The sequence below is a fragment of the Condylostylus longicornis genome, unplaced genomic scaffold (assembly GCF_029603195.1).
Source record: "Condylostylus longicornis isolate FDR11 unplaced genomic scaffold, ASM2960319v2 ptg000049l, whole genome shotgun sequence".
NCBI classification, from domain to species: domain Eukaryota; kingdom Metazoa; phylum Arthropoda; class Insecta; order Diptera; family Dolichopodidae; genus Condylostylus; species Condylostylus longicornis.
This window is the reverse complement of record NW_026578018.1, coordinates 1,581,109-1,597,605: the sequence shown is the minus strand read 5'-3', so window position 1 is coordinate 1,597,605 and position 16,497 is coordinate 1,581,109. Positions and strand designations below refer to the sequence as shown.

At 23.5% G+C, this 16,497-nt stretch overlaps 1 protein-coding gene across 1 annotated transcript; it reads right to left on the bottom strand.

The window, feature by feature from the left end:
- Positions 1 to 12,255: 12,255 nt before the first annotated feature.
- Positions 12,256 to 15,813, bottom strand: LOC129611314 (probable serine/threonine-protein kinase DDB_G0282963). The gene has a single exon (XM_055524395.1). The coding sequence runs from the start codon at positions 15,732 to 15,734 to the stop codon at positions 12,576 to 12,578; it is 3,159 nt and encodes a 1,052-aa protein (XP_055380370.1). The 5' UTR covers positions 15,735 to 15,813; the 3' UTR covers positions 12,256 to 12,575.
- Positions 15,814 to 16,497: the final 684 nt, after the last annotated feature.

Here is a 16,497-nt window from a genome sequence, read left to right as displayed (position 1 = left end):
TTTTGTGTAAAAAGTTGGAAAATATTTTGGCAAAAAGAGGAAAATTTTCATTTTTCTTCTTTCGCTTTTCGCTATTTTTCCTTTCTATGTGAAAATTTTGTACTTTTTATTTACTTTTTGTTTCTGTTATAAGGTGACATTAAAAATAGATTTTTTTTCTGTTTTCTTTTTTTTTTTAATTATTTTATTTTTAATGTTTTCTTGTTGATTACATTAAAAACACTGAGATAAAGTACACACATTCATACATTTTATGTACCTTTACGTAGACGTTTTTTTTTCTGTTCTTAATTTCAAAATATTGTAGAAATTTTTTTTAATTTTATTTATGAAATTTGCGGATCTTTCAAAATTATTTTTATTTTAATGATAGGTAAATAATTTTTTGTTGTTCTTGTTTTTTTTTTTTTTATTTAGAAAGAATAACATAAAATTTGCAAAATAATAAATATTACTTCTCAATTAAATGAATGAGTTTAGAATTTAAAATTAATTTAAGATTAAAAATGTATGAAGATGAATTGAGATTGAGTCCACTTGTTTATTATCGAATATGTCATCTATTTTTCTAATAATTAAAATCATTCAATTAGCTCGTCCCTTAAACAGGAATATGACATTCTAAAATCTAAAATACTTTGGAGTAATTTGGAGAAGTTTGCAAATGAAACGCTATTTTGTATGGAAAATTCCGTTGTTGTACATAGGAGCAAAGAATTAACTTACAAATTTAAATCAATTGTACATTCTGTACAATTAATTTTAAGCCACCTACCGCACCAAATGTAAACGTAACTATTCCATTCAAGTGCTCATTTGTAACTATAGGCTGTTGTGATTCGTAGTAGTATTCTGTGAAGAGTTACACGTTTAAAATATTTCATTACTGTAAAAGAAACGCAGCAAAGAATTGTTAATTTAACATCAAAAATTAGTCATGACACTCAAGACTAACATACACTATTTTAGGAGCGTATTTTTTAAAACTTTTTTAATTTTGTAAAAGTTAAATATTTTACTACTGTTGTGAAGCTAAGAGCTTGTCATCAAACTTAATTTTAAAATACCATAAGGATACTTACACGTTCCTGAAAATTTTTACATTTAAGAATAATAAGATTAAGTCATTATAATCTAACCTTACACGTTTTGTCTCAAAACCTTATGTAATTCAAAACTCATTTTTAGTACAAATAGGTGGATTACTTGTTCGATTTGAAAATTTTATTTTAAGAAGAATAAAAGCCATCACATATCAAAATAATTTTTACAAATACTAGCCTTCCTCTAATATATGTATGTAATCTATACAAGCTCCAAAAATTGATACCACTATAAAGAAATAAAAAACAAAATTTTGAATATTAAAAAATTTAAATTTTTAAAAAAACATCACAATCGTATTATTCTTGTTCTATAAATCAAAAATAAAAAATTTTAAATTTTTCATTTAATAGAAAAAATTTAATATTACAGAATTAATTTATTCCAATTCTATTAAAAATTGAAGATCAAGAATTTATTTTGGCTTTTAAATAATATTCTTATATGAGGAGAGGATTCTTATATTTTGGAATAAAAATTATTTTTCTCAATTAAAATTCATATTCCTGCAAGGACCGGCCATTTTAAAAAATTTAGTATTTAATGCATTAAGGGATATCATGGACAATTAATATTTGGCGATTAGAAGAAAATTGTTGAAATATTAAAAAACCATCAGAAAAATATAAGAAAAAATTTGGAAAAGTATAGAGAAAAAATTCAGTTTAATTAGAAAATTTTTTGGAAAAGTATGAAAAAATATGAGAACAGAATTTGTAAGAAAGAAAAAAGTGGAAGCTTAAATATTTTAATTAAGGTAAGTGGAAAATTTTTTTTTGATTTTTAAATTTACATCAATAATAAAAGTTGTGTATTCGATTATACGTGAAAAGAAACTGCGTTTAAGTACTCCTAGATCTAAATCAACGTAATATATTAGAGTGTATTGTAAGAAATGAGCGTCTGTAACTTCTCTCCTGTGAAAGATGTACCGAGACTCCAATTCGCTTATGGATCAGAGCTCTCTTATTATTGTAAGAGGTGCTTCGTACACACTCCCTCCCCTATATCTTCTTACCCAAACTTCTACACTTCTCATTTCTTTAAGCGAAGAAATTAATTTTAACAACTTTTTTTTAATTTTAAAATTTAAATTCGATTTTTTATACAATTCCAATGAGTAATGACAATTTTACTGCAATGTTCTTGTTTATTAGTCACTAATTTATTACTTAAAGGGTAAATTTTTATAGAATATGAATTAAATATAGACACGCATATACACAGTCACCTAAATAAATGCCCTTTTTATATAATTTCGCAAATTATCATGAAATGTTAGAGGAAATAATAACATTAGTAATAAAAAATAACATTGCATATTTATATTTATTTTGAAAATAATTAAAAAAAAAATTAGTAATTCAAATTCAAAGTAATTAAAATTTTTTTTTTTAAAATTAATTATTAATCATAAACGAACGTACAAAAAATACATGCATTGCGCACTCTAGAAACAAAGAATAAACAATTTGCCCTAATAATTCTTCCATGTATGAAACATATGCAACATACTTACGTTCATATTCATATATATACATCTGTATGTACATAGATTAAAATAAAAAAAATTTTTCTTCGAAAACTAAGTTTTAGAATATATGGGGTTTTTCCGATTTGTCAATTGAACATATGAAAAAAAAAATATGTTTAAAAATGGTCTTTCAGTGATTGCAGGTTATTAAAAATACCTGTAAGTATAATTTGTTCGTGGGAATTTTACCTGTATTTTCTATATGGATATGCATTAGAGAGAGTAATGCACAATTTACAATATAATTATACGGTAGTCAAACATATGCTTATATTTTTATATAATGTACGCATATCATAAATAAATAAATATAACAAAAAACTTAATAAAATGTTATTGAGAAGGATTATTTTATTTTTGTTGAATTAAAAATGCATTTGTGTATTTAGAGACGATGAAATTATTTTACCTGAAAATTTTTATACAATGTAAGTACGTTTTGTGAGACTACATATGTATACTAAAAGTGATTTATTTAGGTAAAGAGAATTATCTAAAATAAAATTGAATGTGCCCTATATTTATTAGGATTTGAGAAGTAGCGCATTTCCTATTTTCTGACAATTCGCCCATTACCATAGGTACCGAAAATTCGAATCTTTTTAATTTGAAAAGGCAGGTAGAACTTTTTTCCCACGACAGACTACACTATTTTTGATTTTTATAAACCGATAAATTTTGAGTTCTCCAACTTACCGTTAAAAAACAAAACTACGTCTTGAAGTTGAAAAAAAAAACGAGTTCAATATATCGGTTAATTTTAACCAACAATTGTTGTGTCGCAGTATAGAAGAAGCAAGTCCCTATTCTCATGCGTTCGCAAAATTTGAAAAATTGGCAAAAGGCCGGAAATTTGGCGAAGCAGGTACAAATTTTTGTATATAAACTCACTTTTCTATCTTGAATGATATACAAGTTTTGTAAACAGACAAAATGAACCGAGTACAACTAATAAAAAAAATGTAGTTCAATTATGTTATAGGAAATGGTATTAACAAGATTGTAAGCCTGTTACGTAAGAGCAATATAGTGAAATGACAAAAATAATTATATAAATTCATCATATGCAATTTAATTCTGTAATGTAATGTTGATTGAATGAAATTTGTCGTCCTATTAATGAATTTAGCAAGGGGTTACGTATGAAGTGTTCTTAGTCATTTTTTTTTTATTTGTCCCTATTAATAGTATATAAAATTTTATGTAATTAGTGTAATTAGTAGTGGAATTATTTTTGTAAAATTTTCGATGTTTCTTACATATCGAGATTTTATTGTATATGAATTTTTCAAAATGGCGCATTTTAAATTTTTATCTTTTGATTACAATTTAACCAAATTTGAAACTTCCTTTTTTATACAAAAAAAAATTTATAATTCCAATACCGTGTACAAATCACCTTTTTCTGTAATTAAAATTTTTAATTTTAAATTAAATTTATTGTTCAATTATTTATTTTATATGTAATTATAAAAATTTTCTATATATAGCTAGAATAAAGACAATGGAATTAAAATATAGCCTTGAATTTAACACCATTTTGTAAAAATTATTTAAAATTATTGAATTTTAATATTCCATGTAGTACCTATATAATTTTTTTTTATTTTAATTCGGTGTTTATTGGCTAATAAATGAGCTCATTAAAAATTCATATAGTTTAATTTTATTGTTTTTCACCAATAAAATTTGTATTAGAATTTTTAACATTGATTCGTTGTACTTTTTTTTTTTTTTGCTTTTTTTGGATATTTGTTGCTATTGTTTTTCTTATTTAGAGCTGCCACCCATTTCCTCCCACAAAACAGTACCTTTAAATTTTTTTTCAAAAGTTTATTTTATTTTTCTTCATTTATTGCTGTTGTTTAATATTATAAGCAAAAGCAAACGTCTTCATCCGCCACCTGCAAAAATGTTTTCTTATTGTTCTCCAATCAAAATACACATTCATACATAATAATAATTAAAATGTACAATTATCCATATTTATATATACTTGGATATGTGTATGTAATCTAAGTATAATAATGTAATGTGCATTTTAAATGTATATAAGCTCCAAAAAATTAATTAAAATATTTTTTTTTTTATTTTCACATTATTGAAATTCCAATCATGTAAAAAATTTATATTGATTAATAATTCTAAATGTCCATAATTTGAATTGCAAATGTATACATAGGTGTTGAATATATACATATATATATATGTGGTTATACCCTGACTATTAAATTCATAATACATGACAATTAAATAAAAATTTCCTTTAAAAGTTATAGAGAAAATAAAAACACCCTCCGTTTCGTTGAAACAATTAAATAACAACCGTGCTTTATGAAAGAGACAAGGAGAAATAAATAAATTTAAATGATAGTTTAATATATGTACGTGCAAAGTAATGTTATGTATGCCTGGTTATGTACTCGTACTATGTCATATTAAATTTATAAAGCGCAGTCAAATCATGTACGGATAATATTTGGCAACCTTAAGCACACCGATGTGCTTGTATGTCTACAAATTTTATGCAAATATTTACTGGTACGAGTATACATACTTATGTATGGATTCAATTACTTCATCGAATTTCAATAGTGTTTAATATATGATTTTATTATATACACTTTATATGTCTGATAATTCTACTGAAAAAAACTTTTTATAAATATTTTTGCTTGATCACTTGCTTGGTCACTATGATAAAGTGATAGTGAAATGTATACAATTTAAGACATAAAGTTGTACATAAAGTGGTTAAAATCGGAAGCAATTTGGATTAAGTGGAACGAAATCTGGCAGAAATTATTTTGTGATAGTGTTATTATACCCGTACGAACGTATGTTCGAAATGTAAACTAAATTTGCCTTACCTTTTGTAACACTAAGAAATAATGGTCTGTGCATGTTTTTGACTAGTATCGAATCCGGAGTCGATCTATTAATGTCTGTCCATTTGTCCGTGCGTTCTTCCGTTTGTTCCAGTGATAACACAAAAACTAATTGAGCTAAGATAACCAAGATTTTTATATATGATTTCTTATAATAATAAAATGTTTTCTTATAGTACTGGTCGGGTAGCTGTTATACAATTTCAAAATTTATTTGGCTATAGCCCAGAAATTATAAAAGCCATTGCTTGAAATTTCGCAAAATCGAAAATATTATTAGGGCTGTAAAGTCTGATAAAAACTATTGAAATTGCTTTACTCCTTTTTGTAGAAGCCGTATAACTTCAATAATTGTTTGGTCATGTCTTAGAAACTATTGAAATAACAGTAAAGAAATTTTACTATAAAATATATAGTAAAATTTAGAATAAATTAATACAGTAACTTTAAGTTATAGAATGTTGTAAAAAATTCGTACGGGTATCACAGAGTTGACATGGTCAGTTCTATTTTTTTTCGTTGCAATTAAAATTGGTATAAATTTCGCATGTCCTCGAATAAATCTTAAAGTTTTTAATTAAACCTATTACGTTTTTTTAAAAATGTTATTAAATTTAGTGTATTTACAATTTTATTTATATAAGTTGGCTAACCCTCCATAAAATATTAACCTTATAACCATGATTTTGTCATAGTTAAAATATAAACGAATACTTTACCACAAAATAAGCGCATTATAAACTATTCTAAAATTTTAAAAATACTTCAAACACTTAAACTCACCATACTTACTTTTTCTCTAAATTGCCAAAATTTCTTAGTAAATGCATTGTTTAAAAATTTTTTTTTACCATTCCCGTATGCTTTTTAATGCATTCATAACCATTTTTATATTTTTACTTTAATTGTTATACTTGTAATATTTGTATCTTCCCATAACGAAAATATACAAACAGGTACCTACTCAAATAAAATTTAGTAATAAAGAACCTGTAATATTTAGTATAAGAGTTACTGCTTATTTTTTTTTTCTGATGAACACGTTCTTTATTAAAAAAATGGAAAATCCAAACATCTGGACCAATTTAATTTTGCCGTTTTATTTTTGGCCATTTAAGAAAATATATTGAAAGGATCCTAAAAATAAATCCTTTTAGATTTTTAAAATATAAAAATGTTAAATGAGAATTTTATGAAAATATTATTTTTATTAAATTTTTTATTTATAACATTTGTTTGTCGCCTTAGTCTAAAATATTATTCTATATACTTATTTATCTTACATATGTATACAATCTATATAAGATAAATAAATTTGTGTCTGCACAGTTGGTTATCCTTTTTTCAAAATTACTGTTATATTATAATGGTTATATTACTGTTATATTGATAGAAATTGTTTGTATATTGGTCTATAATTATATTTAAAAATTGTGTATAAGGAATTAAAGAAAAATTTGGATGATGTTTTGAATGAGATTTTGAATGCATTTTGGAGGTAGAAATTGACTTCAAAATTGCTACATAATACTGAAATTACAACTCAGAAACTGAATTATTATGAATTAATAAGGTATTCTAGGATTTTGAAGTTCGAGATTTTAATGGAACATCTGATTTAAATTTTTCCAATGCCTTACTATTCGGGGGGATTCAATATCTTTGAATGTTTGTTTTAAGAACGAAACAGCTTGATCCCCCCTTAAGATTTTGCGAGTGAAATGAAAAATGTATTTTGGAAAAACGAAGAGAGAGAGAGAGAGAGTGAGAAAGAAAGAGAGAGGAACGTTGTAACTGTTAATACTTAACTAGCCAATAATCTATATCAAGTTAGGACTTAGGTTAGCTTAGGTTGGATCGATGGGGCTATCGTAACAGTCACAACAACAGGCTAGAATGGCCCGTTGTGATATATGAAGCTAAATGAACTTCGAATGTGTCAAAACAATGTTGGTTTTGCCATATCTTGCGTTCCTTATCCAAGCAATGTGAAGCTTTTAACTCAAAATGGCTTTCATAAAATAATTTTTTATTTAATTTTCTTTTTTTAGTTTTTGTTTAGATTTCTACCATGTTTGTGTTATCAAAGTTATTTTCAAAATAAAAAAAAAAATAATTTTGTTTTTTTAAATTCTATAAAGTAAATAAAACAGAGGAAAAAAACAAAAACAAAAATTAAAAATGGCGCAATAATAAAAATTTGTTGAAAACGTTTTTATTGCAGGTGTTAATAAATTTCAAAAGAGGAAGGTGAAAAAACACAAAAACAAAAAAAAAATCAAATAATATATGAAATACTGAAATTTATAAACAGAAAAAGAGAAAAAAAATTAATAATTTTTCAAAGGCGTTTAAGAGATCGAGTCGAGAGAAAGAGTCATTTTGTCTGGTTTAGCAGCGTTCAATATTGTTCTTGAAATGGTATTGTTTGAATCGCATGTTATTTTTTGTTTTTCTTTTCTTTTTCCTCGATTTGAAAAGAATTTTATAAGGTTCGTTTTTTCATTTAATTTCTTAAAATCTATTGTTATATTAGAAAAAGGAAATAATATACAGTTAATTTATCCAACTATACTTACATAGGCTAAGAAAGGTTTAGAATTTTTGGTATTTATGGTCAACTATGTATGAATATGAAAAATTCCAATTTAAAAAAAAATTTTATTATTTTATTTCAAATGTTCTATTCGAAATTGTCTGGCGATGTTATTCTAGTATTTTTATAACTTTTTATTTTTTCATATGTACTTAAATAGTTTAATGCATATATGTATATAGGTACTAAAATATCCACCATTTTTATTAATTTTTAAATTCCTGTTAATAATTTAAAAAGGAATATTCATTACAATTGATAAACTGAATTTAATGTATTAATTCGATATTATTGCAATTTTGAAATCAGGAATATTGAACATTTTCGCTTCGTTTATTGGTATGCAGTTATAATTTTCATAAGAAAGCATTCTCTGATTTCCTACAATATATTAACACATTTACTTAAATTATGTGGAAAATGTATAGGGTACAATATATATGTATAGGCAGGGTATATACAAAAGTATAGGGTATAATATAAATCCGGCGGGTTAGTAAAATATATTCTAAAGTTCATTTAATAAAATTAAAATTTCAGTGTCTAATTCAATTATCTAAATAAAAGACTAAACTTTTAATTATAAATTTTCATTACAATTTTTCATTTATTTTGACAAGATGATGCCTGACGTCGACTTATGTTTGCGTTCAGGATAAAAAAACTCATATGTATATATGGGAAGAAACTGAATTTTGTGTAAATTCCTTTGAAAAAAACCTCACATAAATTTGCCATTTAAATCATATAAACTTATTCAAGACAAACGGACCTTGAGGACAATTTAGACAGGCTAAACATAAACATAAGAATTCATTAATTTCATTTAGAATAATGTTTGTTTGTGTAATAAAGTAAAATTTTTATTTATTGGTCTGTTTTATCAAATTAAAAATTAAAAAGTTCAATTTTAATAAAATACTATAGAAAGTTCTCGATTTTTAAAACTCCTAATTCAATTTTAAAAACGTTTATTTTCTATAAAATATTTGTGACATCAATAAATTTTTTCAAAATGAAGAGTTTTCTTTGAGCAAACTTAAGTTTTCAATAAAAGTTATAAGATTTTTGTGTTTATCCTAAGAAATATGGTGAGAAGAATGAATGTAAACATAGTGAGCATGCGTGTTAATCCGACCAACATGATTGTTAATTCTTGGCAACCAATGGCTTGAAAGAAGTAATGTGAACTACTTTAAGAAAGCCAATCATTTTATTTTTAATACTCGTAGTGTATAAATGTATTTTCAGGATAATGTTATTCTTGTATTTGCATTTGAGTAAATTTTTTATTATTACACATTAATTCCTACGTTATGTTTTATTGTATTTAAATATTTATCACCCGAGCAAAATACGTAAACGTATCAGTTTTCGTATAAGAAACCCTCATTTGGTTAATACGTTTATTAATGCTGAATGAACATTACTAATCGGGTTGCAAATAATTATATTTTTTGTTATTAAGTTGGTGAGAAAAGCCTGCGTTGATATGGTGAAGTATTCTTGACTATTCAAAAGTAGTCAAGCACCATTCGTTCAACAGGATTGTAGCTTACTCAGGCAATATTGAAAATTAAAGTCCTATATCGAAAAATTCAATATTTTTGAACAAAATCTAATCAGTTCAAGTAAACGCATGGTGTGTGATTAAAGAATATGGAATAAATGTTTGATGACTATTATTTGAAATTTGTTTTCAGACTTACACGATTTGTAACATTTAAATAAAAATAAAAATTTTTGTTTTAAATGTCTTGCATATTAAAATTGTTTCGAAATTCATTTGAATTTGTCTTTAAATTTGAATTTCTTTCGATTGGTTAAGTCCGTTTTCGAAGATTAGTAACTGGCTTATGAAAATAACAACCAAAAGTCTTGTAAAAGTTTAAATCTGCAATGAAAGCACATTTTTGAAGTTTGCTGTAAAAAACATATTTTGTTAGTAAAATTGCAAAAGGTCTTTTGTCAAATTGGCAGCATAATATTTTTTTCCTGTTTTTATAGTCACAGCCTCAATTAATAGAGAACTCAATTAGTAGAGAATATAAATAAAACTTTTTATAACACCATTATGTATATGTTGACAGAGCTGCTTCAGTAGTTCTATTACAGTACAGTTTTAACTAATAAGATCTCTCGCATTGAAAATTGTAAAAGTGAATTCAACCCAATAGTACACGAAATGTTTTTTGACATATGTCATCACATCACAATGATTCTATTTAGAATTTGAGTGAATATTTCGAGATTAGTCTTTGATTTCTGAAAAATTTCAAATTTATAATTTTAAAATAAAAAAAAAATGTTTCTTTTTTTAAAAAATTATTTGTATTTTTTTTTTATTTATTATATATAGCAAACTATATATACTTTCATTTTTGTTTTATACATTTATAATAATTAGATAATATAATTTTGTTCTCCAAAAATACTGTTTTCTATAATTAACAAGAAAAAAAAAATAAAAATTATAAAATAAAATATAATTTTTATTCAAAAATATTCTCTAATTTATATATTATATACAAAAATACTCTTATATAAAATAATGATGATGATTAATAATTAATTATGATAAAATCATAATTAAAAATTTTCTTAATTTTATTAAAAATTTTTTTTTTATTTTTCAATTAATTTCTCTTAATTTTTATTTATTGTTATCTTTAGAAATTTTTTTATTTATTTTTAATTCACAAATATCACAAAATACTTAGACAATTTTTTTCTTTTTTTTTTTTTTTTAAAAACAAAAGGCATATTTTTTTTCTTTTCTTTAATGTAAAATGATTTCCAATTTTTAAATTTAATTTTTAAAGCTAATTAATATTTTAATTAAATTTAATTTTTTATTTTTAATTCATATGTTTTTGTTTGTTTTTTTTTTTGTTTGATTATTGAAGATATGAAATTTAAGTGTATAGAATATAATAATTTATTCAAAACAAAAAATATTTTATCAACATAATTTTATTTATTTTATTTATTGCAAAATAATTTTAATTTTTCTACTCTTAATATTTGTGGTTATTTATTAATTGAAAATATTCATTTTAATTATTATTTTATTAGCTCTTCAATTAAAATAAATTAATATATTCCGAATATATTTTCCAATTTATATTTTATTTTTAATTTTATTAAATTAAATAAGTGTTAAATATAATGAGTGAAATTAAGTTGTCATTATTATTATTATTATTATTATTATTATTATTATTATTATTATTATTATTTAATGACTAAATATTTTTCATTATTATTTTAAAACTAAAATTTTTAATTGTTTTATTTAATTTAAACTTTTTTTTTTTGTTTTTATTTGACTGAAAAGTTTTTTTACTTAAAAATTTTTACAAATAAAAAAAAATGATAAGAAATAATAATAATAATTTTATTTTAATAATTAACATTAAAAATTAAACATTAAATTTATTGAATATTAATAAAGTAATTATTATGCATATATATTTTTTTAATATATTATGTAATAATAATATATACATAAATTTAATATTTTAAAATATATATATGTATACGTTAACAGATTTCCTTATTCTATAAATCTATTTAAAAGCTATTTATTTTCTTTTATTTATTGTAATTAATTTACAATTTTAATATTATTTCAACATTATATATTTATTATCTATATAAACTAAGAACTAATAAGGCATTATTATTATAATTATTTCTAATTTTTCATATTATATACAATTTAACAAATTTTTCAGTCAGAGTTTCTATATTATTACAATATTAAAAATATTTATATTTGTATATTTTATATATAAAATATTTTTTTTTTAATTAAATTAAAAAAATAATTATTTTATTATTATAAAATTGAAATTATTCTTTTATTATACGAAATTTTTCATTCATATTTCAATTATATTAAATATTTTATACATAAAACAAAGATAAAAAAAAAACATTTATATTGATAATTAAGTCTTGCACTATTTTATAATTATTATTCTTAATTAAAATATAAACTAAATAAAGATAAAAATATTTTTTTTTGATATTTCAAAATTCATATTTTAACAATTCAATACGATAAAAATTTATACTGTTTAATATGTTGAATAATAATTTATTTTAGTAGAAAATTAAGGACAAAAATATTTTAATTTTAAATGAAACAAAATTTAATTTGAAATTTTTAAAACTATAATTTATATAACAGATATCAAATCAATAGCAGATAATAATTTTAATATTTATCTATATTTTTAATAATATGATAATATTTCAGTAATATAAAGTTCAGAGAATAAATTCTTTTTAACATTCCACATGAAACCATCAAAAAAAGAAAAACATTTAAAAAAATATTGTAAAAAAAAATTTAATATTTATAAAATGAAATCCTTAATTAATAAATTAAAATTTTTAAAATAATTAATAATTAACATTATAATTAATATGAAATTGAATGATTTCATTAACTATAAAGTGTTATACCTTGTCTACCGTTATCTGATTCTGAATCATGTTCAAGCCATCTTTGAATGTGATTACGTTTAAATGATATGATTTTTGATTCTTCATTATTATTAACATTATTATTATTGTTATTACTATTTGTTGATAAAGTTACAACAGAAGTATCTGTTATATTTTGATGTAATTCATTTGAATTATTATTTGATATAACATTATTTGTTCCAGATAATGTAGAATTATTATTATTTCCAGTATTGTTTGTAACATTATTATTATGAATATTATTATTATAAGTATTTGAATTATGATAATCACTACAATCACTATAAATTGATGCAGTTTCATAACCAGAAACTGGTGATCCTTTTGGACAATTCCAAAATCCATTTGGTGATCTTGGGGATAAAACACCACTTGAAATGATTGTTGATCTACAACTATCACTTAATGGTGTTATTGTATGTGGATTATTTGTATTATTATTATTATGGTTTATAGTAGAAGAGGAGCAAGAAGAAGTTAATAATGTTAATGATGATTGATTTTGAAAATTAGGACTCCCAGTCATATAATGGTAATCGGAATTTATTTGTGCGTTGCTGCTGTTGTGAGAATTTGAATCTTGTAAAAAATTATTATTAACTATTTCATCATTATGTAAATCATATTCTGATTGATAATGACTCCATATTACCGGATTTCGATCAACTTTTTCGTTTTTCGTAGTACTAGAAATATTTTCTGTATTATTATTGTCCTTTTCATTTTCATTGTCTAAAAGATATGGTTTAAATAATTTAACAGGTTTTGGATTTTCTGTTTTTTGATCGAGTTTTTGTTGTTTTTCTGGAGGTTTTTCAATATTTTCAAAATCATTATCACTAAGTTTACGTTTTCTACAAGATAAATCAACTACAGAATTATCATTTGTTTGATCGTTACAAGTAATTTTATTGAGATTAGATGATTTTATTTCTACTAAATCTTTATTATCATCAACTTCATCCTCACATACATCAATCTGAATTTCTTCTGATTCTTCTGATAATTGCTTTTGATCGTCCAAACGTCGTTTATTGCCAATTGATAAATCAATTGGTGACGATGAACGTTGAATAGATTGTTCTTCTAATTTTACTGTTGTTATAATTTGTTCTCTATTTCCAATTTGATAATCATAAGTAGAAATGGCATTTCCTGTTGAATTTTCTTTCATATCATTATACTCGTATAAACTTAATGAATGTGCATTATTCTGTGGTGTAATTTGTTGATGTGTTATACACTGTCGCTCTGTAGTTTCTCCAACTGAATTTGTAGTATTTGTTGAGTTAATATCGCTACTAGAATTAATTGGCAGACTAACTGACGGCGGCACATACATACGATTTTCATGATGGTTGTTATGTTGGACTGCTATTGTATGATTATGTAATTGTATTGGTAGCTGAGAATTGACTGAAGGAATTTGTTGTTGTAAGTATTGGTAATGATACGAATAATGTTGTGAATGGTTTAAATGATGTATTGTATGTGAATGAAGTGAAGGAGGAGGAGGAGGGTGACGAGGTGTCGGTAATATTGGTATTGGTACTGATACATTTACATTTTGATCGTTAACAGCATATGTGCCTGATTTTGTTGCTGCCACTGCTCCTAGTGGTGCTATTGAAGAAGGTGATGTTGTTATTGTTGGTGCTACTGTCGTTGCTGTTGATACTATAGAATTATCAGGTGTATAAGTATTATTACTATTGCAATTTGGAGCTGCTATTAAATTACTTATTCTATTTTGTTGATCCAAAGAATTAATTGTTGCTGTAGCTGTATATGGCTGTAAAGTTGGCACGTTGTACATGATATGCGATTGATTTGATTTTGTTGCAATAATTGGTATGTCAGAACTATGTGAGTTCAAATTCAATAAGTTATTGGAAGATCTGATATTTGTCGGTTGTGGTGGTGTTGGTATAAAACCAGACGAGATTGTTGCAGCCGTTGCTACGGGCACTACCATTGTTGTCGTAGTTGTTGGCGGTAATATATTTGATAATGCATTGCTATTGATGCTATGACGATGTTGATTAAATGGAGTTTGATGATGTGTTAAAAATGGGGACATATTTGTTCCATTATTTGCACAAACAGTTGGTATCATATTATTAGATGTATTTTTATCATGTTGTAATGGAATAGGTCTCATTAACGATATAACGCCATGATGTCTAGGTGTTTCGTTTGGCAACTTATGATGATGTGCTGCCTCAGCAGCGGCTGCGGCGGCGGTAGCTGCTGCTGCTGCAGCAGCTGCAGCAGTATTTGAATTTGTTGTTACCGTCGCAGATGTTACATTTGATAAATTTGACTGAATTTTACCAATATTGCTATTTGTTTTATTATTATTACTATTATTAGTATTATTATGGCTAATATTATGGAATTGATGCTTTATATTATTTTGATTATTTAAGTTTGCCACTGATGAACGTAAATTTGATTCACATTGTAACCACTTTTGTATTTGACGCCTATGTATTCCATATTTTCGTGCTGTTGCTCTTTGATTGCCTTTGCAATCGCTATCATTACGATATGAATCTAATACTTGTAATTTAAATTGAGGTGTAAATATTCTTCTTGAACCCATTTTTGTACTACCGGTTGCTGAAGTTGTTGTTGAGTTTGTTGTATTCGATGATGATTTTATTGCTTTATTGCTGTTATTGATATTATTTGTAAAATATTTAACAGAAGATGTTATTGCCGACGGATTGTCAATAATTGACTGTTTTGTATTGGATATGGCTGACGATACCAGTGATGATGATGATGTCAATAACATTAAATTAGTATCAGTATTGTTATTATTATTATTAATATTGTAATTATTATTATTTAATTTTTTGAAACTATGATTCATTGATGGTGTTGTTACTAACATATTATTACTACTAATACTATTACAATTATTATTGTCACTCTCAATTTCACGCTTTATTAAATTTATATTATTATTATTATTTTTTGATAAGTTTTGATTATCGAATGTTGAATGCTCCAATTTTATTGCTGTTGTTGGCTTATAATTAATTATTTTAAAATTATTTGTTGTACATTCAATATCACGTTTTAATATTGAGTTAAGTTCATGCGCCATTTATTATATTTTATGAGTAGTTAGAATTGTTCAAAGAAATTCAAAAAAACTTTTCTAGTTTATTCAATAATGTTTACAATTCTTTTTAAAAAAAAATTAATATATTCTTATTTAATATTTTGTTTTTTTTTCCAATTATTTTTTGATATATTTTACTTTCGTAACTTCATTATTTATAATTATGTTAATTAAATTCATTTAATTGCAATTTTCAATTAATTAATTTTAAATATATAGGCACTTGTATTTCTTGGCTTTGTTTCCGATATTTATCACTTTCAATAATTTGTTATTAAAATCAAATAATTTATAAAATAATAATGTTTTGAATAAAATTATTTTATTGATTTTTTTTGTATAAAAATGACTTTATTTTATTTAAAGTTTCATAATTTATTTATTGTTATTATGTTTTAATATTATTAAATTAATTTCTGAAGTCTATTTCAGAATTATTTATTTTATCAAATCAAATAAAATAACTATTTCTTATTAAACAAATATTTAAAAAAAAAAAAGTTTTTTTTTTTTAATTTGCACCCGACGTTATTATATTTTATGACTTGTTGGATTGAAGTTACCGAACTAAATAAAATTAAAAATCACAAGTGTTCTAGTTTGTAGCTCTCAATATTCTAAAAATTGTAGTATGACTAAAAAAAAGAGCAACAAACGAAACAAAAAAAAAAGCAAGTACAAAAAATACTCAATAATATGTAGGGAAGAAATTCAAAATAATCATAGTAAAAAGCAAAAAACAAAA